General features: G+C 27.1%; 2 protein-coding genes across 2 annotated transcripts; both read right to left on the bottom strand.

Moving 5' to 3' along the window:
• Positions 1 to 2,538: 2,538 nt before the first annotated feature.
• On the bottom strand, positions 2,539 to 8,093 carry LOC122502162 (polyubiquitin-A). Its single transcript, XM_043612088.1, has 4 exons — positions 7,936 to 8,093; positions 6,244 to 6,733; positions 5,308 to 5,991; positions 2,539 to 3,767 (listed from the first exon to the last, which is right to left on the bottom strand). Exons 2-4 carry the CDS (start codon positions 6,725 to 6,727, stop codon positions 2,647 to 2,649), a joined length of 2,289 nt encoding a protein of 762 aa, XP_043468023.1. The 5' UTR covers positions 6,728 to 6,733; positions 7,936 to 8,093; the 3' UTR covers positions 2,539 to 2,646.
• A 3,779-nt stretch (positions 8,094 to 11,872) lies between these two features.
• LOC122502159 (zinc finger RNA-binding protein) lies at positions 11,873 to 26,597 on the bottom strand. The gene is made up of 10 exons (XM_043612082.1): positions 26,437 to 26,597; positions 25,933 to 26,096; positions 24,166 to 24,504; positions 22,348 to 22,911; positions 20,225 to 21,221; positions 19,908 to 20,092; positions 17,263 to 17,411; positions 14,438 to 14,533; positions 13,618 to 13,738; positions 11,873 to 13,095 (listed from the first exon to the last, which is right to left on the bottom strand). The coding sequence occupies exons 1-10, from the start codon at positions 26,484 to 26,486 to the stop codon at positions 12,812 to 12,814; spliced, it is 2,949 nt and encodes a 982-aa protein (XP_043468017.1). The 5' UTR covers positions 26,487 to 26,597; the 3' UTR covers positions 11,873 to 12,811.
• Positions 26,598 to 26,954: the final 357 nt, after the last annotated feature.

Below are 26,954 nucleotides of genomic sequence, written 5' to 3'. Positions count from 1 at the left end.
TCTACTAACAATTCATAAAATATGACTAATTGCTAGTAAAATTATTACTAAATCCAAGGTGTCTACTATTTTCGTTCAACAAAATTTCCGATTTTTTCCTAACTTTTCCCGGCTTTTTTTCTCATCAAATTTAAATTTATTTGATTTCAAACATAAATAAATCTACAAATGGCTTAAAAAATTGTTATTAGAGTTTTTATGAATAATTAAATTCTTTTGACAAGTTTCTTTAAATTTTTTGAAAATAATGTTCTTTTAATAATTTTAATTAGAAATTTGGAAAATAATTGAATTAAACAATTTTTAAAATAATCTTGTCTGTTCATAATTATAATTGAAAACATGATTAATTCAATTTTATTAAAAGGTAATGAAGAATATAAAAGAAATTTTAAACATAATTGAATTTCTGCGAATTATTTTTGAAAATAATTGAATTGTTTTTTTAGAATTTTATGGAAATTTATAAAAATAATTGAATTCCTGCGAAGAATTTTTTTTTAAAAATAATATTTAAATTTAATAGAAATAATTGAATTCTTTCGACGAATTTTATTAAAATTTTTAAGAATAATTGCATTTTTCGCGAAATTTATTTTAAATTGTATTAAAAATAATTGAAATCCAGCGATGAATTTTAAAATTTATAAAAATAATTGAATTCATGCAACGATTATTATTCAAACTTTAAAAAATAATTGAAATCCTGCGATGAATTTTATTATTTTTGAAAATAATTTTTGCATAGAACTTTATTAAAATTTTTAAAAAATAATTAAATTCTGTTTTAAATAATTGTATTCATGTGAAAATTTTTTTATTTATGAAAATAATTGAATGTTTACGAAGAATTTTATAAACATTTATTTTAAATTATTCAATTCTTTTGGGAAATCTTTTATTAAAATACTAGATATTAAAATTCATTGACTTTTGAAAAATTTGTGAAAATAATTGAAATTTAGCAAGAATTTTATTAAAATTTTTTAGAATGATTGAATTTCAGAGAAAAATTGTATTATTTATAAAGATAATTGAAAGTTTGACAAGAATTTTTGTAAACTTTTTAACATAATTTAATTTTTGCGCAAGAATTATATTACTTTTGAAAATAATTGAATTCTTGAGAAGAATTTTTTTCACAGTTTCTAGAAATAATTGAATTCTTTCGACGAATATTAATAAAAATTTTAAGAATAATTGCATTTTTCGAGGAATTCGATTAAAATTATGTTAAAAATAATTGAACTTCTGCAATGAGTTCTACTATTTATGAAAATAATTGAATATATTGCGAAGGGATTTTTAAAAATAAAATAATTACGGTGACTAACTTTCCTCGATTATTTTCGAAAAAATTAAATAAAATTCTTTAAAAAGAATTCAATTATTTTGAATAGAATGTAAAGAAATTTCAATTATTTCAAAAATTTCCAATTATTTGTTTATAAAAATCAAATTATCTTGAAAGAATAGAATTGAAAAATTTCAAAAATAAATAAATAAATATCTATAAAATTTGAAATAAAAAGCGATTTTTTAAAAACAAATTTAAATACCAAATAAAACTTTTTTTAATTTAGTGAAAAAATTCCCAATGTAATTAAAATCTACTACAACGGAATGTTTCAGAAATTAGGTTAACATTTGAGAAAATATATTATTTTCTATTATTGGATTGATGCAAATTAATATTTATTAAACATCCGGTTAATTGATTTTCTAAATGAGAAGATATTTTCTATTCAGTTCAAATTTTTCTTAAATTGGAAACTAATTAAATAATTAGCATTCAAATGGTCCCTCCTAGTTATTCAATTAATAAAAAGTCTATTCTTAAATTTACTCAATTAATAAATTACGCGCCAGTAAAGTAACTAGAGACACCTATCATGTAAAACTGAACGCACGATTTTTCCTCTACGGTAACCGACTGTTAATAATTTAGTTTCGAAATTAAAAACTAAATTACCATAAATATCGTTTAATTGCCAAAAGTTAATTAATTTTAAAAATTTGAAAATTCACAAAGAAAAAACTGAAAAAAAATTAATTTGAAAATTCTTGCTTTTGCTAAACATCTTCCATTTGAATTTGATCCTTTTTTTAACACAAAAAAAATAAAAATCCTAAAAACAAAACAAATAATAATAATAATAATAAAAATTATTATTATTAAAAAAATAATAATAGTAAGAATAATAATAGTAAAAATAACAGTAAAAATAAAAATAATAATAATAATAATAATAGGTAATAATAAATATAATAAAAATAATAAAAATATTATTAAAATAAACAAAGTTTGAACGATTTTAGAAAAAAGTCAAAAAAGTTGAGACTAAAATTCATGATAATATAAACAATTAAAATTTAGTTAAATCTCATTAGAAATAAACAATTTTTTTACTAAAGTGCAAAAACTTAAAAACAATAAAAATTGAGGACAGAGTAATGAAATGACAAAACAGAAATTAAGAAGAAAATTAATATATTATAAGATAATTTCCACAGTTGTATCACATTTTTTTTCTATATTTTAAAAATACATCGAAAATAAAAAAAGTTGACTAAGTTTAGTGGAATAAACAAAAATTTTCATATCTATTTTTTTAATTATTATTATTATTTAAATGAAAAAGCTTTTTAAAAAGCGCCACCTCGAAGTCGTAAAACTAAATGAAGAGTGGATTCTTTTTGAATATTATAATCGGACAGTGTTCGGCCATCCTCCAATTGTTTACCGGCGAAGATCAATCTCTGCTGATCTGGTGGAATTCCCTCTTTGTCTTGAATTTTAGCCTTGACATTTTCGATCGTGTCGGAAGCTTCGACCTCCAGGGTGATGGTTTTACCAGTTAGGGTTTTGACGAAAATTTGCATACCACCACGAAGCCGAAGGACCAAGTGAAGGGTGGATTCTTTTTGAATATTGTAATCGGAAAGTGTGCGTCCATCTTCCAATTGTTTACCGGCGAAAATCAATCTTTGCTGATCTGGGGGGATTCCTTCTTTGTCCTGAATTTTGGCTTTTACGTTCTCTATCGTGTCGGAGGCTTCGACTTCCAAAGTAATCGTTTTTCCGGTCAAAGTTTTAACGAAAATTTGCATTCCACCTCGAAGACGAAGGACCAAGTGGAGCGTCGATTCCTTCTGAATGTTATAATCGGACAAGGTGCGTCCATCCTCCAATTGTTTGCCAGCGAAGATCAATCTCTGCTGATCTGGTGGAATTCCCTCCTTATCCTGAATTTTAGCCTTGACATTTTCGATCGTGTCGGAAGCTTCAACCTCCAGGGTGATTGTTTTTCCGGTCAAGGTCTTTACGAAAATTTGCATACCACCGCGAAGTCGGAGAACCAAGTGAAGGGTGGATTCTTTTTGAATATTGTAATCGGAAAGTGTGCGTCCATCTTCCAATTGTTTACCGGCAAAGATCAATCTCTGCTGGTCTGGGGGGATTCCTTCTTTGTCCTGAATTTTGGCTTTCACGTTCTCGATCGTGTCGGATGCCTCAACTTCCAAAGTGATGGTTTTACCAGTCAAGGTCTTAACGAAGATTTGCATTCCACCACGAAGTCGGAGAACTAAATGCAATGTGGACTCCTTCTGTATATTGTAATCGGAAAGTGTGCGTCCATCTTCTAATTGTTTACCGGCGAAAATCAATCTTTGCTGATCTGGGGGGATTCCCTCCTTATCTTGAATTTTAGCCTTAACGTTCTCAATTGTGTCGGAAGCTTCAACCTCCAATGTAATGGTTTTACCTAAAAAAAAAGACAAGAAAAATTATTAAAATTTACAGAATCAAGAATTTACTTTTGTTTGTTTTCTCATTTTTTATTAATAAAAACTGACTTTCTAAATTTGAATTAGAAAAAGTGGCTTATAATTTGAATTATTGACTGACACTGATTTGAATTATTTTTTTGAATTAGTAAATAACAAATAGTAACTAAAGTTAACTAATAGTTAATAACTATAATTAACTAATAGATAGTATTTTTCTACTATTAGTAAAATGTAGTAATCCAAATTTTGAAAGATTTTAATTCGAAATTGAATTATTTCTAAAAATTCACTACTTTTAATATTCAATTACATAAAATTATAACTAAACTTCATTTTCTAATCAATATTTATTAGAATATTTTAAAAGAATTGAATTATTTAAATTCAAATAAAATGCAAATAAATAATTTATTGAATAATTGAATGTTTTTCAAAAATTGAATTCTCATAAAGAAGATAAAAAAATCCTTAAAATAATTATTTTAAGAATAATTACATTTTTCGAGGAATTTTTTTAAAAATTGTATTAATAATAAATAAAATTCTGCGATGAGTTTTATTATTTATAAAAATAATTGAATTTCTGTAAATTTTACTTGTGAAAATAATTGAATTATTGCGAAGAAAATAAAAAAAAATTTGTTAATTGAATTTTGGGGAACTTTTAATTGTTTTTGAAAATAATTTAATTTTTGCGAAGAATTCTTCGCAAAAATTCAATTATTTCAAAAAATTTTAAATTCAATTTTAAAAAAATTCACGCAACATTTCAATTATTTTTTTTATAAATAATGAAATTTTTCTTCGAAGTTCAATTAATATTGAAAAATTTGAGTAAAATTCTAGACAAAATTTCAATTATTTTCATAAAATTTTCCTGAATTCAATGATTATCAATATTTACTATTTTAATAAAATTTTCCAAAAGAATTCAATTATTTGAAAAAGAAAATATTGATAAAATTTTTTTTTAAATAATTTAATTCTTTTGGAAAATATTATTAAAATATTAATAATCATTGAATTAAAGAAAATTTTTAGAAATAATTGAATTTTGTCAAGAATTTTATTAAAATTTTTAAAAATAATGGAATTTCGGATAAGAATTTTATTATTTATAAAGATAATTGAAATTTTGATGAGAATTTTTTAAAAAATTTTAACTTTATTGAATTTCTGCGAAGAATTTTATTACTTTTGAAAATAATTGAATTACATCAACAGATTTTTAAATAATTGAATTAACTTGACGAATTTTAATAAAATTTTTAAGAATAATTACATTTTTCGAGGAATTAGATTAATATTGTACTAAAAATAATTGAAATTCTGCCATTAATTTTTTTTATTTATGAAAACAGTTTAAATCCCAGAAAGAATTTTATTGAGAATAATTGAATTATTGCGAAGAAATTTAAAAAAAATGGTAAATTACTAAATTCCTGTGGAATTCACTGAAATGCGTCACAAATGTTAAAAACAACAAAAATTTTAGTTAAATTCAAAATTCCTTACCAGTAAGAGTTTTAACGAAGATCTGCATTCCACCACGAAGACGAAGGACCAAGTGAAGCGTCGATTCCTTCTGAATGTTATAATCGGACAAAGTGCGTCCATCTTCCAATTGTTTGCCAGCGAAGATCAATCTCTGCTGATCTGGTGGAATTCCCTCTTTGTCTTGAATTTTAGCCTTGACATTTTCGATCGTGTCGGAAGCTTCAACCTCCAAAGTGATTGTTTTTCCGGTCAAGGTCTTGACGAAAATTTGCATACCACCGCGAAGTCGGAGAACCAAATGAAGAGTGGATTCCTTTTGAATGTTGTAATCGGAAAGTGTTCGGCCATCCTCCAATTGTTTACCGGCGAAGATCAATCTCTGCTGATCTGGTGGGATTCCCTCCTTGTCTTGAATTTTAGCTTTTACGTTCTCGATTGTGTCGGAAGCTTCGACTTCCAAAGTAATTGTTTTTCCAGTCAAGGTTTTAACGAAGATTTGCATTCCACCACGGAGTCGAAGTACTAAATGCAATGTGGATTCTTTTTGAATATTATAATCGGACAAGGTGCGACCATCCTCCAATTGTTTGCCGGCGAAGATCAATCTCTGCTGGTCTGGTGGGATTCCCTCTTTGTCCTGAATTTTGGCTTTTACGTTCTCGATTGTGTCGGAGGCTTCGACTTCCAAAGTGATGGTTTTGCCTAAAAACAAAAAAGATTTTTTTAATTTCACAGACCATGAATTTACCTCCGATTTTGTACTTTCAAAGGCAAAAACCTATTAGATAATTTTAACATAATTTAAATAAGTAAATAATAAATTTTATATGTAAATGATAAATTAAATAAGTAAATTAAAAGTCAAAGAAGTAAATGATAAATTAAGTAAATAAGAATATAAATAGGCAAACAATAAATACGAAAATTATTTCACTGTCATTTAAAATTCTTTACCTGTGAGAGTTTTAACGAAAATCTGCATTCCACCTCTGAGACGAAGAACTAAATGCAAAGTGGATTCTTTTTGAATATTATAATCGGAAAGTGTGCGTCCATCTTCCAATTGTTTGCCAGCGAAGATCAATCTCTGCTGATCTGGTGGGATTCCCTCTTTGTCTTGAATTTTAGCCTTAACATTCTCAATTGTATCGGATGCCTCAACTTCGAGGGTAATTGTTTTGCCAGTTAAAGTTTTAACGAAAATTTGCATTCCACCTCGAAGACGAAGAACCAAGTGGAGCGTTGATTCCTTTTGAATATTGTAATCGGATAATGTGCGACCATCCTCCAATTGTTTACCGGCGAAAATCAAACGCTGCTGATCTGGTGGGATTCCCTCTTTGTCCTGAATTTTTGCCTTAACATTCTCGATCGTGTCGGAAGCCTCAACCTCGAGGGTGATTGTCTTCCCCGTCAATGTTTTCACAAAAATCTGCATGTTTGCCTGTAAATAGTTTCGTGTGAATAATTACTAATTGACAATTAAATTCATCCTTTTCTAAAAATACTACGTTTATAATAATAATTTGAACTGACAACTAAATTAATCTTTTTTGAAAATACTACGATTATAATAATAATAATAATAATAATAATTATTAAGTGACAAGTAAATTCAGTTTTTTCTAAAAATACTTCGATTATAATAATAACAGCAATAATAATTTTTATAATATTAATATTGAATTAATAATTATTATTATTACGAATTCGTAATTATTATTTTTATTATTATTATTTAGAAAAAGTAGTATTTTTAGAAAAAGTTGGAAGTTATTTGTCCAGATTGAGTGGAAGAATTCAGAGCGTAATTTAGTTTTATTTATCAGTGACGCATAGTGACGACAATTCACTTTTTCCCAAGAAAATGTTCCAGTTCTCTGTTTAATACTACTTTTCAATTGATTATTAGAAAGCAACTCAAAATTTCTCGGCATTTTTCTCATTATATTTATAAAGAAATTAAAACGACGGTAATGGCCTTAATTAACGAACCTTGAAGACGTAACGGGAAAAAAAGGATTATGAAAATAAAGATCATGTTGGGCAACGGTATTAAATTTACATGACCTTTCTATATTGAATCATTTTCAGGGATGTATTGAAATTATCGTCGCTCTCCGTTCATGTAATGTTCATTAAAAAACCAAAATAAATAATTGAAAATAAAGTTAAAAAGTTCAAAATAAAGTGAAAAAATATCTAAACTGAGAATTGAATTATAATTTTTCTATAATAAATGCTAAGTTTGCTCCAAAACATATGTTTTAATTTCCCAATTGAGTAACGGTCATTTGGAAAAACATGAATCATCAAATTTTCACGATGATCAATAAAGTTAAAATGGACTCGTCCAATATGGCCGCCAGGGAACCGCCCAAGCTCATCACTTGGCAACAAAGAAAATATCACCAAAAATCGCTCACCGAACAACAAACACTTAATTTTCAAGAAAAATTTATAAATAAGTTTTTGCGAAATTATTATCAAACTAGAAAATCGAAGGAAACGAATCAAAAAAACAAAGGAACACGAATAGCAATATGTCAGAGGTATAGATGCACAAAAGAAATATAATTCACAAATAAATTATTTTAGAATATAAATTTTTTAAGTAGAAAAGAAAGATATTTTCGAAATACTTACCAATTATATAAGACGTAGAAATCCAAAATATCGATTTTATTCTCAGAAAAATAATATCACGATTAAAGACTTGTGACTCCGTTGAAGAACACTTGAATACTAAACGGGAGAGAAAGAAATCCCCTACTTTTATAACCTCCCACTAACAACGTTGGTGGCGTCACCGGAAGTCACTCCTGATTGGTTGGAAACTATATCCCACAAAGAATTAATAATATTTTTAGGAGAAAATAAATCCTTTGTTTTTTAAAAATAATACACAAAGAATCTTTAAATTTTATTTTTTATATTTCCAAAAAAATTAAATTCTTCATTTACTCGAGAATTTTTTCAGAAGTAATGATTTTAGAGGGCTTTACTTTCGGATTTTACTTTACTAGCTTTACTATAATTGGATATATTTACCTAATAATTGAATTTAAAGAGAAAAATAATCAATATTTTCATAAATATTGTGCAGAAACAGAAGGAAATTCGTTGTTATCGAAAATTTCTAGAATATTCACGATAATATTCTATTCTCGATAATAACAAGTCATTGCAATACACGTGTATATTAAAAAAGAGCTGATGCAATATTTAAAAGACAGGTTAAAACACGCCAACAATGATTCATATACTTTTTTCCTTATTTCCCTTTTTTCAAATTTGTAGAACATTTCTTTTGTGCATAAAAAACTGTTTTTAACGCAATTTTTTTCTTTAAATGCAAGTCGAATATTTGATTACAATAAATAAAAATTCTATTTAATTCTCTTATTTTAGTCTAAAAATAATGACAAACTGTTTATTGTAACAAATCGCGTAAATTATCAATATTTCTCGAAAATTTATTTTTAACATTTCCGTTTTTCGGTAAACAAGAATTTCGTGGAAAAATAGAAGAAATAAATTTCCTCCTTTCGACAATCAATTGCACAAAAAAGATTGACATTAATTTTTTTTTTTTTTTGAAATATGAATTAGTTTATTTATTTGCATCAATTGTACACAATCCTAATGAATAACAAATAATCACGTATTGCGCAGAAATTACAAAATAATAATAATGGTTATTAATTAATACAACAATGAGTTAAATTCCTAAAAATACTGAATAAAAAAAAAGGAAAGAAAATCATAATTGAGTTTTTTTAATCGTCAAAATCAAAAATTCTGAAACGAAAAAAGAAAAAATTCTTCTCTTTCCGTTTCAGCATATTTGATTTCTTTTCTATTTCTTTATTAATGCACTTTTGCAATAATGAATACTTTCTTACGGTGTATTGTATAACACATGTCATAATAATATGACGACTAGCATTTCAAGTCTTTTATTTAAAAATTACTATAAAGTGAAATATAAATTTCAATAATCGAAATTTTTACATTAAAAAAAAGAGTACTTTTTTCTGAAGAAAAAAATTAACGCAGTTTACAATCATAAAAAGTGAAATAAAAAGGGATTTCAAAAAAAAAAATAAAAAATAAACTCAAAAATAAAAAAAAAATGTTCAATACGTTTTTGACAATCCATTGACATAATTCTAAGAAAATTGAAAAATATTTATCTTACCTGCAAAAATTATTGCAAAATTTTTCTATTTCCTATTTTCAATTTTAAAATTGAAATTTTATTCTTCAATGAAAAATTATGTTAATAGATTGAAAATTATTTCAACTTTTTTTCATCAAAATCATCACAATAATTAAAATTTTCAAATTGCACCTAAATTCTAATATTTTTCATTTGCAAAAAAAAAGAAATTTTCATTTGCAAAAAAGAAAAATACGTCTATAATTTAAATATTTCGCTAAATACGATGACGAAAACCGCTATTGAATAGTGGAAATGTATAATCTGGTAAAATTACAATTAAATGAGAAAAAAGTCAAGAAAAAAAACGTAAATGCCAAAGAAAAAGAAATCATAACCACTTTTCAATTGGGTGAACTGTTATTTTTTAATAGGAACAATACAAAAGTCAATAATCATGTATTTTTTTTTTGTATTAAAAAAAACACGATTTCAGTATATTTATTAATACTAAATTTATTTTTACGCACTTTTCCACAAATACTCGAGACAATAAGATTTACAACAGAGTCAAAAATTATTTTTGACAAAAATTGTTGTAAACAAAATATCTCAATTCAGGGAAAAGTGATTATTAGTAAAACACCACAGCATTCAAATAGGATTAGTTTCTTTTTTTTTGTAACGGAGATACAAAAAATTGACGGTATTGCTTTATATTTTTTTCTATATTCAGGCCTCGGATCGACTTTAAGGAGCAAAAAAAAGTTGCTTTAGTCGATTAAAAATATAAAACGAAAAACGAAAAAGTCGTTTATTTAATGTCACAAGAATTTTATTTTGTATTTTCCTGATTTTCCCCTTTCACTGATTTCTAAATTCAATTATTCAAAACTTGAACAATTTTGTTAAATAAATATTTAAATAATTCTTATTAGTTTTTCCATAGGAAAAAAAATAATTAAAAAAATTTCAATTTAAAACCTTTTGAAATTTGCTAATCTTTTGAAATTACATTTATAACTTTTCCAAAATTAAATTATTTTCTTTTTTAACTAAACTTCATCTTCAAATCAATTATTTTTAATCATTTTTCAAAAGTTCTTCCAATTATTTAAATACTAATTTAATTAAAATATTAAAAATAATTGAAATTCTTCGATTATTTGTGAAAATAATTGAATTTCTTTTGAAGAATTTTATGAAATTTAAAGAAATAATTCAATTATTTCGACTAATTTAATTAAAATGTTGAAAATAATTGAAATTCTACGATTATTTGTGAAAATAATTGAATTCCTAAAAAGAATTTTATTTTTTATAAAAATAATTGAATTCTTGCAACGAATTTTATTAAATTTTTGTAAATAATTGAATTCCTGTAAAAAAAATGTTTGTTTGTGTAAAAATAATTGATTTTTAAAAATTTAGAAGGAAAAATTTCTAAGAATTAGTTTTTTCAAAAATATTTGAATATAATTTTTAGAAGCTAATTTTCATATTATTTATAAATCTACACTGAAAGATTTTTCATTAGAATTTTTGAAAAATTCAATTATTTTCAAAATTTGCAATTAAAATTCTTTAAATGTTGATTTTCAAAAATTGTAATAAAATTTATAATGAAATAAATAAAATAAAAAAATAAAATGAAAAAAATGAAATGAAAAAAATGAAATGAATAAAAATGAAATAAATAAATAAATAAATAAATAAAATACTTAAAAAAATCAATTATTTTCAGTTAAATTTTACAAAATTTCAATTACTGAAAAATTGTTTAATTTTATATTTCGAAAACTTAATTAGAAAAATCATTTAAAAATAATTTTTTGAAAGATTTGTCTATAGTTATATTTTTCACACTTTAAAAATCAAAATAAGTTTGCATTTTATACCAAAAATGTGTTTTTTTTTTGGCAAAATTTTGATGAAAAGTCGCATTTTTTGAAAATAGTTGAAAAAAGTCGAAAAAGTCATAATATCCAAGGCCTGTATATTTAAAAAACAAATCTCATTGCTCTAAGCAAATAATTTCATTAATAATTATTAATGAAATTAATAATTACAGAAAGAAAACAAATTGATAATAGAGATGTTTCAAAATCATGCAATAAACGAAATTTTACTAATAAATACTTAATTGAATAAAATATTTCAAAATTATCCTTTCTAAAAATGAAACTATAATTGAAATACTTTTAAAAAAAATTTCATTTTCTAGTTTCACATCTCTTTTATTAAAAATATTGAAAATGTGTAAAAGAAAAAAGGAAATTTGAGAAAAACTGTTTCACCGGTTCTAAAATTGTGTTACTGTGTGTGTGGCCAGATACACAAAAAACATTGGCTCCTCGCTTAAATCCTGTAGATAATAATGGTTTTTTTTTTGAGTTCAAAAAAAAGGAAACGTCCAGAAAATATTATACACGTTTGGTTTATTCAAGTGTTGCAAATACAAGAGCAAAAAAAATACACCGTATGTCGAAGAACTATTTTAAAAAAACGACTGTTTAGACTAATGGCAAATTATTGAAAGTTTAAACTTTAACTGGAAAAGAAAACTCGATGACAAACTTTTATTTAAAAATCTTGCAAGCAAATTTCGTTTCCGAAATTACTAAAATTATGCGTTGAAAAATTATTAATAGCAAACGTTTCTTTTTTTCTTTTTTTTTTGCTTTTCTTTTTCATTTCTGTACGACTACACACACAACATACACATATGAAGTCTCGATACAAATGTGGTCTCTAAGCTTTGCTTTTTCAAAAAAAAAAATTCACAAATTATATCCTTCGATTACAACTTCCTTTTTTTTAAAGTAGATTAATTGCTTAATACGTAATCCAAACTACTCAATGCATTCTCTATCAATTCATTCGAGGAATTCCTAGAACTAGATTTTTATTTCTGCCACAATGACCTGTTTTTTAAGAAGAGAGGGGGTTCAATAACTTTTTATAATAGTTATTTATTCAGTCTACCTTTCTTTCGATTCAATTAAACAAGAAAAAAAAAGACAAACAAAAATTATAGTTATCTCTTTTCTTTTATTTTCAAAAAAAGAGATAATAATTGATTAGACAATAATATAGAAGTATTACACAGAATTATAAAAGAGGAATTAAAAATTGTCAAAGATAAACGAAAAATGTTAAAAAAATTTCCAAACATTGTCGTCGAGAATCAAATCAAATCAAATCATTTTTTTCTCTATATCATTTTTTTTAAAGAAAAAGAAATAAACAACTTTTGAACTTTTTAAATAATATTAACCAGGTCATTGAATGCTTGAGAATTTCTTCTTACGTTTAGATAAGTTATACTTAATCAGTAAAATTGAATGTTTTGGTAGGAATCTACTTAGAATCCGTCTCCATTTTGACTTCTTCGGCTTTCTTGTCCTTTTTCGAAGTCTCGCTGTCCGTTCCCTCGCCATTACTATTGTCGCGTCTTCGTTTGCGAGCGAAACGTCCCTTATATTTGGGTGGCGGAAGTTGTTCCATACCAAGGACTTTATGAATTTGTCGGAATGCCACTAACCTGAGTGCATGCTGCGCCGAGGAAGTTATATCTTCCCTTTGTTGGGCAGTCATAGTTCCTATTGCATCAATTGGATCCTTTTCGCAAGGATCGGACAATCCTGGAATTTTGAAAAAAAAAATCATATTAATTTTCAAAATTATTCACCAAATGAAAAAATTCTTTCAATCTTCAATTATAAAAATCAGTTTGCCAAATCATCTGCGAAATATCATAAGAATCTAGAAACGAGCAGAGAAACCAAAAGACTTGATTTCAAGATCATTAATAGTTTTACGATACTCTCAGTCTCGTCATCAATCTCATCATTTTATTCAAATCTCAATTCAATTTTAATTTAATGACATTTTAATTTAATTTAATTTAATTTTAGTTTAATGCAATTTTAATTTCATTTTAATGACTTTTTAAATTGAACAAAAGTTTACAACGTCAAACCTGAAGATTTTCAATATTCTTATTCCGAATAATATTGGGAAAGTAGTCAGATTTTACATTGTAAACTTAAGTTTAAATAAATAATAATAAAATATTTTTAATTCCTAATTTAGTGAAATTTGATTAATTCTTAATTTACTTAAAATTTTCTGTATTCAGAGTAGGAATTTTTTTTTAATCTTACCTGGACCTCCAGGAAGTAAAATTCCTCCGGCGACACATTCCAATAATCGTCTTAAAGCTTCTCCTGGACTCAATGGACCACCAGCGGTGCTTATCACCTTCTCCGTCAACAATTCCAATGCCTAAAAAAAGTCAAGTAATTTTCAAAATCTCTTCTTTATTTATTTGTATAAGAAAATTTAATTTGTTTTCTTTTAAAAATTCAAGTCAGTTTGCCAAATCATCTGTGTAATATCGCAAAAATCTAGAAACGAGCAGAGAAACCAAAAGACTTGATTTCAAGATCATTAATAGTTTCACGATATTCTCAGTCTCGTCATCAATTTCATCATTTTGAATTTCTTTTTTCCAAAAAAAAAAGAAACAGAAAGAATAAAAATATACACTCCAGGCTTCGCACTCGATAATTAATTTTATTAAACAAGTTCGATTCTCGGATGACAGTCAAGTAAATAAAATACAAATTCGAGACCTTATGGAAAAACAAATTTGTGTTTCATTTACTTAACTGTCTTCCGAGAATCGAAAAAATTATTTTTTATCCTACAATAAAATTAGAAGAATTTTTAAAAAATGTTTAAGATAATACTTTTTTTTATTTCAATTATTAGCGGATTTAAAGTAATTTAAATTTTGAAAAAAAAAAAATCTTTTAGTGTCACAAAAAAAAAGTATCCTAGTAGCTAATTGTAAAAAAAGTAACAAATAAGTAATTTAAGTAGATGAGTGCGAAGTTTGACACTGGAGAAAGTTATTACAATTTTTAACTAAAAATATTCTTATCAATATTTCTTATAAAAAAATTAATAAAGAATACAAACCCATGGATTTAACGGTCCCCAAGTTGGTACACGGTTGCACAGATCACGCATTATGCGTATAACCATTACGCAGCTCTGCAATGAGGTTGCTCTAGCCTATTGGAAATAAAAAATAATTATAAATACAGAAAGAAAAGATAAATATTTTTTTCACTAAAAAACAACATCATTACCATCCTAATTTTTTCTTTCTCTTTTCTTTTCTTTTTTTGCTTTGTGTGGGCTTTAGCTAACCTTCCAACCTCGTGCCTAATTTTGTTTTATATACAATATATTTTAATTAGCCCATATCAATTTTACCGGGTGTTTATTTTCCATATCAACAATAATCCATTAGATAAATTTTTAGAGAAAAAATCTAATTTTTTTTTTTTTGAAAAAAACTTTTAAATAATTATATATGTATATATTTAAAAATAGAAAGAAAATATTTTACTATTATGTACTGGGAAAAAAATTAGAAAAACACCCGGTATTCTCATGACACCACTGTGTACTTGTGCTTGTCTGTCTCTTTTTCTATTTCAAAAAAATGTGCTCTCGTGTCTTGCACAATTAATATAATAAAGTGAAAAACAAAATGTAGTAAATATTTTTTAAAATAATAATTTCTTCCTGTTTATCTTTTTAATTATAGAAAAATGCGCCATTATTTAAAGACAGACCTAGAACAGAACTCAGTCTAGGCTACATTGCGCATTAAATCCAGAATAATGAATAAAATTTCCATATACATATTTTTGAAAATACCGTTTTTTTGGATACAAAGCAAAGAAATCAAAGCTGTTTTAAATTTGGAATTTATTTTTTAGACTTTATTGTTTATTATTCTGGATATCAATAACTACTAATGGTATTATTTATAGGAACAAATTGTAAACATACAATTTTAATCAATTGTCTGTATTACATGAAAGTTCCTGCCTGAAGGAAAACTATCTGATCGCATTCTTAAATGTAAAAAGCGGAAAAATATTCCTATAATCACGTTAGAAAAAAATCTAATCTAATTACAGGGTTGCCACGCTTTTGCTCTTTTTAAATTCCCTGATTTTTCCAGGTTTTCCAGGTTAAAAAAACGGAATTTTTCCAGGTTTTTAAAACGAAAATTATTCGAAAACATCAATAACTACATTTCTAAATAAATATTTAATCATAATTTTTTTTATAGAGTCTTCGACTCGGAGTGATCTCTTCCTTCATGTTTTGTAATAATTAAATCTTGCTACTCTCTTACTGTATAACTTCTTCAAAAATTATTTTCATTATTTCGATTATTCATTTCTAGAACTAAAATTCTAAAAAAAGAAACTAAAATTCTTTTTTAAGTCAATATTATTTCAATACAAAAATAAAAATTTTATTGAATAATTAAATGTTTCTAAAATTAAATTTCCATAATGAATTTAATCAACAAATTTTTAAATAATTGAATTCTCTTGACAAATTTTAATAAAATTTCTAAAAATAATTTCATTTTTCGAGAAATTTAATGAAAATTGTATTAAAAATAATTGAAATCCAGCGATGAGTTTTAAAATTTATAAAAATAATTGAATTCTCGCAACGATTATTATTACAATTTTAAAAAATAATTGAATTCCTGCGATGAATTTTATTATTTAGGAAACTAATTGAATTTTTGCAAAGAATTTTTTTTAACATTTGTAAAAAATAATTGAATTCCTGAGAAGAATTTTATTATTTATGAAAATAATTAAATAGTTGCTAGGAATTTTATTAAAGTTTAACAAAATAATTGAATTTTTGAGAAGAATTTTATTATTTATGAAAATAATTGAATTTTTGCAAAGAATTTTATTAACATTTTTAAAAAATAATTGAATTTCTGTGAAAAATTTTGTTTTTTCGAGAAATTTAATGAAAATTGTATTAAAAATAATTGAATAATATATGAAAATAATTTGTAAATAATTGAATTCCTATGAAATTTTTATTATTTATGAAAATAATTAAATTGCGTAGAATTTTTTTAAATATTTTTTTAACTAATTGAATTCTTTTAGGAATTTTTATTAAAGTAGTAGATATATTAAAAATCATTGAATTGGGGAAAGTTTTTGAAAATAATTGAATTTCTGCTATCATTTCTAATTGCTTCAAAATTCAATGTGTTTTAGTGTTTTTAACTAAAATTCTTGTATAAATCTATTATTTTTAATAATCAATTAAATGTACCATTAATGAATTTAACTAATTTCAGAAGAATTTTAGTTTTTAAAATGTTTTTTAAATCAAAGTTCTTTTTATATTTCCAATTAAATTCATTTAAAATTGTACAAAATTTTAAATCAAAATCTTTTGAAAAGTTCATCTACTTATGAAAAATGTAAACGCAATTCTTTTAAAATTGAATTAATTTTGAAATATTTAACTGAAATTAGATTTCAAGAATAAACACAATAACTTTAGAAAATAGCAATCTTTCAGTAAAATTTCCTGATTTTTCCAGGTTTTGTCAAGGTTTATAAAATTCCCTGACATTTCCAGGTTTTTCGTAGCAACCCTGAATTATTAAAAAAATAAGCGAAAAATATGCTTTTTAATATTGGATGCGAACAAACGAGCGAAAATTCAGGCCGAATTGTGTCAATATTATAATAGCAAATAACAATAATAATAATAATAATAAAATTCGACAAGGCTGGAAGTTCTAAGACTGCTCTTTTCGAAATTGAAAAGAATGATTTTGCACTCGTTTTCTTTTTAAATACGATACGTAGTGGAAAAAATATAAGTTTTCTCTATTTTGAAAATTTGTTTCTTTTTTGAAATTCTGAACTTGAGTGTTAATTGATTCAAACCTGAAACCACTTGGCATGCCTGAGTGCAGCTAAAGCCTCCAAACACTTAGCCTTGGGAAGTACGTCTGGCGGATCTGGTTTGGTCACAGTTGGCGTAGCGGGCGTCGTTTGTGGTTGAGCAGCTCCCTGTTGCTGCTGTCCAGCATTATCTGAGATTTCAACAAAGAAAGCATAACACGCTTAGACAACACTTAGAGTGTTTGATCATGCCCCTTTTTTTCTATTCTTTTCTTTTTTTATCATTAAATCATCAAAAATTATAACCCATTTTTGAAATCGCATTTCTAATGTATTTTAATGCATTTCAATTCATTTTAATTCATTTTAATTCAACAAAAAAAGAGAGAAAAAAAAAATATACATTAGAAAATAAAAATAAGTATTTTTAAACTACCAGTCATAAATGCTTAACGATGCACACACGCTTCTCTTCCCCATAAATTCTAATACAAATCTCAAAAATTTTTCAAATGCATTCAATTCATTCTAAATAAACTGTTGTAAAAAAAAATGTAAAAAAAAACTGTAAAATAAACCGTTTATTTATATAAAATCAAATTTTTATACTCAATTTTTGTTTTGCATTTCAATATCTCGGAGATCTGTGAATTAGAAACCAAATCCTCAATTTCGAAAGAATGTGAAAATATATGAAAAAAAAAAATTGTGAACCTTTAAAAAAAGAGAATTCGGCTAGATTTTGAAAAATATAGTTAAGTGCATTTTTGAAAGAGACAAGTTCGTGCATCGAGCATCGATAGAGGGTAATTAACAACAATTTGTAGCATGATCAAAAAGTCCATAGTTTTAAGATTGCCTCAGCGTTGTTTCTTGATCTCAGAAGCATGTCCACGTTCGATGTGTATCCGGTTTTAAATAAAAAAGCAAAACTAAGTGAAAAAACTATTTGCGAAATTTGTTTTCTTTATCAAGAAACTAGTAAAATTATGTTTTTAATTGCAAAATTCAGGCATCACAGTAAATTTTATCCTCAAAAAAATAGGTGAAAAGGGCAATTTTTAAAAAAAATTCTCCTTTAAATCAATTATTATTAATAATTTTTGAAAAAGTTCTTTAAGAATTCTCAAATTTATTTGTTTAGGTACAATTCAATTTTACGAAATTTTAATTATAAATTCTGCAATTTTTTAATGAAAATAATTGTTTTCCTAAAAAGAATTTTATTATTTATGAAAAAAATTTGAACTCCTAAAAAGAATTTTATTATTTCTGGAATTAATTGAATTCCAAAAAGAATTTTATTATTTCTGGAATTAATTGAAGTTTTGCCAAGAAATTAATGCAAATTTTTGAAATTAATTACATTTTTCGAGAAATTCATTTAAAATTGAATTAAAAATAATTAAAATCCTCTGTAAAATTTAACTTTTTTTTTTTGAAAATAATTGAATTCTTGCAACGAATTTTATTACATTTCTTTAAATAATTGAATTCCTGTAAAAAATTTCATTATTTATGAAAATAATTGAATTATTGCAATGAAATTTATAATACAAATTTGTAAGTAATTGAATTGTGGAAAATTTTTGTAAATAATTGAAACTTTGACAAGAATTTCATTAAAAACTTTGAATAGCATTGAATTTGGAAGAAGGATTTTTTTATTTATAAAGATAATTAAAATTTTGACGAGTTTTTTTTTTAATTTTTGAACATAATTGAATTTCTGCGAAGAATTTTAATACTTTTGAAAATAATTGAATTGCTGCAATCATTTCTAACTTCTCCAAAATTCAATTTTTTTAGCGTTTTTAACTAAAATTCTTCTATATTACACTTTGAAAAAGATTGCAGATAAAAAAGAAAAACTCGTTTATTCTTAATTAGAAAAAGGTGTAGAAGGGGACAAATCACCAAAAAAGGGGGTAAAGTTGACAAAATTGAAAAAAGGGTACAAAAGGGGAAAAGGGGACTATCTGTGATGCCTGCAAATCTAATAAATGAAAAATATTTGCAAAAATCGAAATTATAATGAAAACCGAAAAAAAATAAAAAACTACGATTTAAATAAAAATTTTTCCATCAACACATGAGAATTTCCGTTACTAACCCAATTTTCATTGAATCAGAACTAATTCTGATTAAATTCAAATTTGGTATTATTTCAGGAAATATTTATGCGCACGAGAATTTCTCTTTCTCTCTCTCTCTCTCTTTCTCTCATTGATAAAGAAACAATTTTTCTCCTTTAAATACATAGCAAAAAACGTGAAGAAAGCGCGTTATTACCAAAAAAGAAAACAGAAATGAGGAAATAAAAATCAAATTCCCCGTGGACACACTGAATGCGGCTGCATCAAAAAGGAAATATTTGTGTTAGAAAAATCGCGAATCGACTGCTTTTTGTCTCCGAAGTCCTTGGCTGCACCTATTTTCTTTCATTTTTTCATTTAAAATATTTCTTTTCTTTCTCACTCTCACTCTCTCTCTCCGTGTGCTTAAAATAAAGATATCAATATTCAGGCCATGAAAAGAACAAACGAAAACGCGATGGGAAAAATAAAAATGTGCTTCCTCTAAAGTTGCGAACTATTGAAAATAATGAGAGTAATGATAATAATAAAAATTATTAATTGCATTATCCTTTTCTTGGCCGTCGTTAAATCGTTAAACGATTAAATTACCTGCGGGTGTTGCTTTTGTTGTATCGCGCATCAATGGACTTGTTAATGTTATACTGACAGTTACGGATCCTCCAGAAACTGTCAAAGCAGCTGATTCCGGATGTTTGCCAACATTGTATGAATCCTCTGGAGCGACTGTCTTTAATTGAGCTGGTAATATTTCCGCAACTTTGTTTAGTAATGTTCTAAAAATTAAATCAATGTTCAATTAATTATTTTTATGAAAAAACCTAGTATTTTGAGTATATTAATATATAATAGTAGGTTCAGTGCGAAGCCTGCTGAAGTCATTTAAGAAGAAAATTTTTGTTACATACCTAGTAGGTTTCTCAGCGCAAAGAACGACGAGGCAAACGTGATTGTCACCGGAGAGAAGGAGACCTTTAGCGAGATTTCCAACGCGCATGACACCGCGAAGAATTCGCGAGTCCTCCTTCTCCTTTTGAAAGGAGAATAGATTACCATCGCTTCCGTCCTCCTTCTGCGGGGGTGTTGAGTTCTTCTTCTTATCAACGTCCTCTTTTTTCGCCTCAGCAGCCGCGGCAGCTGGCGTAGACGCCACGGCCGCTGTATTATTTGCAGCACCTGGTTTCTTACCACCTTCAGCAAGTGTGTCTGAGACAAACTTCAATGCTTTTTCCGTGTGTGAGACAATTTTCTGAACTGCCTGCAGTTCCTCCTCCTTGGGATAAATGGTCGAATGATGAGAGAGAACATGCTTATCATCAGACGAATCGGGACGTCTCTGTGGTCCTGGGAACATCATCATTGGAGGTGGTCCAGGGAATGGTCTTGGCATTGGTGGAGCACCAGGTCCACGACCGTAGCGACGATACCATTCATAGTATTCGCATTCCTCTTCGTAACGACGTCTCTCTTCCCAGTACATCATTTCCTCGTCCATCATTGGACACATCGGTCCCATTGGTCCCATTTGATTCATTTCCTCACGACGACGCATGTATTCCTCTCTCACTTGTTGTCTACGCAATTTCTCCTCAAGCATTTTTCTTTGCTTCAGACTTGGTTTCATATCGACAACAAGATCTGGATTTACTTTCTTCTTATAGGCGAATCTATGACGACGACCCTTCATATGCATATCCTTTGCATTTGGATCATTGAAACGACACTCGCACAATTTACAATTGAAACTAATGATTTTACCATCATCAGATTTATTCTCCTCGATGTATTCTTGACCGACTGGTTGAATATCTTTTTCGTCAATATTTGCGTCGTCACCTCCGTCGTCAGCGCCATCCTCAATTTTCACCTCGGCCGCAGCTTGATTAACGGTTCCAAGATTTCCCGCTGTACGGAACAAGAGAATTTTCTTATAAATTTCTAAAAAATGATTTATAAATTCTAAAAATTTCATTTTTTTTGAGTACTTTTAATAAAAAATCCCCGATTTCAGACTTCACACTCAATAATTAATTTTAAAAAAGTATCAAAAAGTAGCTTTAAAAGGAAGAATCTGATGTACAGTCAAAACAAAATCCTTATAAAGAATTTATCAATTTTTTAAAAAATAATTCAATTTCTGAAAAGAATTTTGTTATTTATATGAAAATAATTGAATAATTCTTCTTGTCGACGAAGTTAATTAAAATTTTAGAAAATAATTAAATTTGCTGAAAAATTTTATGAAATTTTATTATTTAATAATAATAATAATAATTGAATTTCTGCGAAGAATTTTAATATTTATAATACTAATTGAATTTTTACAAAGAATTTATCAAATTTTTTTTTAAAATAATTGAATTTCTGACAAGAATTTTATTATAATTATGAAAATAATTGAATTCTTGTGAAGAATTTTATTATTTGAGGAAAATAATTTAATTCTTGTGAATAATTTTATTAAAATTTTTAAAAGTAGATAATTGAATTCTTCAGAAGTATTTTATTATTTATGTGAAAATTGTATCATTGTCTAGAAATTTTATTTAAATTTTTTTAAATAATTAAATTTTAGTGTGAAAAATGTTATTGCTTGTGAATAGAATTGAATGTTTGCAAAGATCTTAATCAAAAATCTTTTGTGAATTTTTTTGTGAATTGAATCGTTTTAAAGAATTTGATTACAATTTTAAGAATTTTTTTTTTATTTTAACTCTTAGCGTATTTAAAGTGATGCAAATTTTCTCCGAAAATAAAGAAAAAAGTATCTTTTAGTGGCTGAAATCTTAAAAAAGTTTTCAAAGACTAGCAGATCGTAAAAAAAGTAGTAAATAGTATCATAACATAAAAAAAGTAGTAAATAGTAGATTTTAGTAGATGAGTGCGAAGCCTGCGACTTTTTTGCAGAATTCTCCGAGGTTGTGGCATTTTAAAAAAAGAAAAAATAATTACAAAAAAGAAAATAAATACATGCTCCAGGGAATAAAAAAATAAAACTAGTACAAAATTTCATTAAGAAAGAAATACTAACAAGCAACAAAGTTGATTTTAGGAGTAGCCGTGACCGTGCCTTTCTTTCCTGTTGTTTTAGCAGCAGCCGCTGGTTTTGGATTGAGAACAGTTGGGTCGGCGCTTGGAATTGGTTTTCCAAGTTTTGTATGTAGTTTAACGACCTTTTGATGTTTAGCGCCACGAATGTGTGCAGCGTAAGCATCATTTCCGGTGCAAGTGACGTCGCAAAGTTCACAACGCAATGAATTACCGGCGCCTCTCGCTGGCGGTTGCTGTGGAACTTTCAATGATGCCTCCTTCTTCTTGTGCTTCTGACCCTCCAAATGCTCCCGATATGTTTGTGGTCCAGCACAACTTATCTTACAAACATCACAATAATGTAATTGTTGGGGCTTTGGGGGTTGTTTTGGACGCATTTGCTTCATTCCACCGCCACCAGATCCAAATCCTTTACGTCCGTAGCCTTGCCAACCACCCGTTTTTTGATTGGTGGAATTTGTATTCGCAGTCTGCTGGGCTACATACATGGTCGCAGCGCTGTAGAGCGCCGCGTCGTAGCCAGAGTAAGCTGTACTCGCCGTTTCTAGAGAGAAGGCAAACGGAATATTCTAATTGTCGACAAATATTGAAAATAATTGAATTTTAAAAAAAATTAGAATGCAAAAATTCTAAGAATTATTTTTATCAAAAATAATTTAATATAATTTTTTTGTAGCTAATTTTCATTAATTACCATTTTTAAATTTACACTTGAAGATTTTTCATTAAAATTGTTGAGAAATCAATTATTTTCAAAATTTGCAATTAAAATTCTTTTAAAGTTTATTTTCAAAAATTTTTATCAAACACTTTGAAAAAAATCATATATTTTCAATTAAATTTTACAAAATTACAATTATTAAAATTCTTTTTTATTGTAAATTTTAAAAATTTATTTAGTAATTTATAAAAATAGTTGAATTGTTTCGAAGAAATTATTAAAAATTTTAGGAAATAATTGAATTTTATGGAAATATTTAAAAATATTTGAATTCTTCCGATAAATTCAATTAAATATGTTTAGAAAATAATTGAATTCCTCCAAAGAATTTTACTATTTATAAAAATAATTAAATTCTTGCGAAGAATTTTACCATTTATGAAGATAATTGAAATTATGACCAATATTTAAAAATTTTTTTGAAATAATTGAATTTTTACGAAGAATTTTATTCCTTTTGAAAATAATTGAATTTCTGCAATAGTTTGTAACTTAAAAAATTCTCCAAATTATATCGTACAATTTACAAACTTTAAGCAAATTTACAGAACTTTACGTGATTTACAAGACCTAGTTCGAGCCCTGAAATAACTGAAAAATATACGATCACGAAAATATACATGTAAAACAAACTTATTGAATCCTTACAAAACTTAAATCAATTTTCGTTATGAAGTAAAAATAACGTATTAAACTTTGTTCTGAAATGAACATTTTTATATCGAAAATATACTCAATTTTGAGCAGGGACCATTTTTGAGAGTTTAGATCGTCGTTGAAACGAAACAAAATTAAAATTTATTTTTAATTTAATTTAGTTTAGTTTAGTCGTTGAAACAAAACTAAATCAAAAATTACTATTTTCAATTTAGTTCCACTTCAACGTCCGTCCCCGATCGCAATCTCTGAAAACAAAATGAAGTAATTCCTGCAAGTCATGATAATTCTTAAAATTACACACGTTTCGAAAGAATCTGAAAATTCAATTCACATACTTACAAAGTTTACAATTTCGACGATCTTTTTGAATTGGAAAAAGTAATTATAAATATTAAAAAAAAAAAGGAAAAAACTTACTATTTGTCGCCGCGGACGGAGTAGCAGCTGGCGTTGGTGGTGCAGTATATCCCGAAGAATATGTTGCACTTTGAGTTGGATTCGACTGTTGGTAAGCAGTACTCGAGGCTTGGTAAGTTTTCGCCTGACCAGTTGTTGTCGCCTGTCGAGGAGCTCCTGTGTAAGCACTTGTCGTGCTGTACGCCGGCTTTGCTGCCTGATAATGAGTTTCTGTTGTCGTATAAGTTGCCGGTGCAGCTGCTGGTTGCTGATAATACGTCTTAGTTGCGTCGTAAGTTGCAGCCGGTGCAGCACGTCCGTATCCGTAGTCGTACGTCTGCGCCACAGTACCAGGATTTGCTGTTGAAAAATTTTAAAATAAATTAAAAAACAAAAAAATAAATTAAAGTTTCAAAATACGAATTTTTACAGGGTTGCCACAAAAATTAAACATTGTTTTTCCCTGATTTTCAGACAAAATTTTTAATTTTTTCCTGACCCTAAATAATATTCTGTGATTCACTCTAAAAATTATTAGATACTCAAAAAATCTTCTATTTAATTTATTTACGAATTTCTTTAATTGTAAAATTTATTCGGAAACATCAATAACTTCTTTTTTAAATAAATATTTAATCATTATTATTTTTCTGTAGGAATTAAAATTCTTCAAAACATTCAAATTCAAAAACTTAGAAGAATATATTATTATAAAACATGAAGAAAAATATAAAGTAACTTTTACTACTTTTATAGTAAAAAATTTCCGGCAAAGCATTTCTGGTAATTTTTACTACTTTTGGAGTAAATTTTGCTACGTTCAAAGTAAATATTTGTAAAAATTAGTAAAATTTACTTCGAACGTAGCAAAATTTACTCCAAAAGTAGTAAAAATTACCAGAAATTTTTTACTATAAAAGTAGTAAAAGTTACTTTATATTTTTCTCCGTGTAATAATTTAAAATTCCATAAAATTTTTCAACAAAAAATTTTATTATTTACAATAATTTCAATAAAATCCTTCCCAAGAATTCAATTATTTTTACAATAAAATTTTTCACGTGAATTCAATTATTTAAACAGGGTGGCCGCAAGATTGACTTTATCAATTTCCCTGACATTTTACTGACATAACAACGAATTTCCCTGACAAAAATTTTTTTGTTTAGAGCAAAAAATGTATTGCATGACCGTCTTAATTTCTTTAATTGCCCTGACAAAAAAATTTTTCCTGTCATTTCCCTGACTGTACTGACAAAAAATTTTTTTTCCTGACATTTCCCTTCTTTTTTAATTGCCCTGACAAAAAAATTTTTCCTGACATTTCCCTGACTTTACTGACAAAAAATTTTCTTGACAAAAATTTTTAAAAAATTGAAGTTTTGTATTAAAATTCGTGTTAACTCCATAATTTACGAGAGAAACAAAAAAGACACAAAAATTCAGAATTTTCTTATGAATTCTAGAAATTTAATTCTTTCCAGTAGGTACTTTTTTAATAAAAATCCCTGACTTTCCCTGATTTCCCTGACCTGTGGCGATCCTGTTTAGAATTTATATTTCAACTTATATTGCAACAAGACCAAAATGCTTGAAAATTTCAAGTCTAAAAATGGAGTTTCCTAGAAATTGCTGTTCAAAATTTGGCTGCTCTCCAATTCCAGAATCGAGAAATTACTTCCTTGTTGGATACTTTCCTAGACTTTTCTCTAAAGAAAATTACTTTTCCGAAGAAGAGGAAAACGATAAAAGGAGAAAATTCTAGACGGAAGAGAAAAAAGAACTTACCGGCGTATGTAGTGCCAGTGGCGGCTGCAGCAGCGGCCGCTTGATAAGTTTCGTAACCAGTAGCTGCAGCTGCTGCAGGTCGTTGAGTGTATGTGGCGGCTGTAGCCGCTGGCGTCACTGCGTATCCCGCTTGTCCTGTTTGATAGGCGGCGGCGCTGGTCGCCCTATGTAACATAAATTCACTAGTTTTTCTCTGCTGCTCTTTCTTTCTTTTTTCTTCTTGCGGTTAAATCTCTCAGCTCCAAAAAATAAGGGGAAATTGAGTTAAAGTGGGCAAAAAAAAATAATCCTAACCCGGAGACAAATGATCGGCAACTCTAAGAGACGCTCTACACACGTCGAGAAATGGCGGCCGAGCCGGCTAAGTGCATTCGAAACACGTTAAAAAGACCCCCCTCAAGTGCAGAGAACGTTAAATATATCGCGTTCAACACCGTCGCGAATAAAACTTTTCACGCTTAACACTAACTACTTAATAAAATGTAAATTCAGACGAATTCGTACCCATATTGAGTTCCGCCGTGAGTAAATCCGAAATAATTGTTCTGCGCCATCCTTCCTTGTAGAGAATCCCGGAAAGAAGGACAATAGAGGAAGTCGTAGGGCGTGCCACGAATTCAGCCTTAATGGCGTCACTAGATAAAATTCTATTGGCTCTTACGTTGGAGCGAGGGGAAATATTTCATTTCGAGATGCGCCACCACTGGTCAATCGCATGCGCCCGATATTTCGAGAGCAACTACCTTCGCGCAATCAAACACGCTATCGCTAATATTCAGAATAAAAAAAAAAATAAACTACACCGAGAAAAATTCGAGTAAGCGATAAAAAGCTCATGCGAGAAAACTTCAAGGACTTACTTTACCGGGATCCTTCACTCCAAAAAATCTGGTAGTTTTGTAGTTTTTGTCAGATATTTTTCACCTCGGTCTTGTTTCCACGAAACGTCCGGCGTGCGCAAGAAAATACAGGTTTGCCGGTGTGAAGCGTGCACTGACAGCGCCGTCTACCGGTCACATTTA

Source organism: Leptopilina heterotoma, unplaced genomic scaffold, assembly GCF_015476425.1.
Source record: "Leptopilina heterotoma isolate Lh14 unplaced genomic scaffold, ASM1547642v1 Lhet_220, whole genome shotgun sequence".
Taxonomy (NCBI): domain Eukaryota; kingdom Metazoa; phylum Arthropoda; class Insecta; order Hymenoptera; family Figitidae; genus Leptopilina; species Leptopilina heterotoma.
The sequence above is the reverse complement of the archived record's forward strand: the minus strand, read 5'-3'. Positions and strand labels throughout refer to the sequence as shown.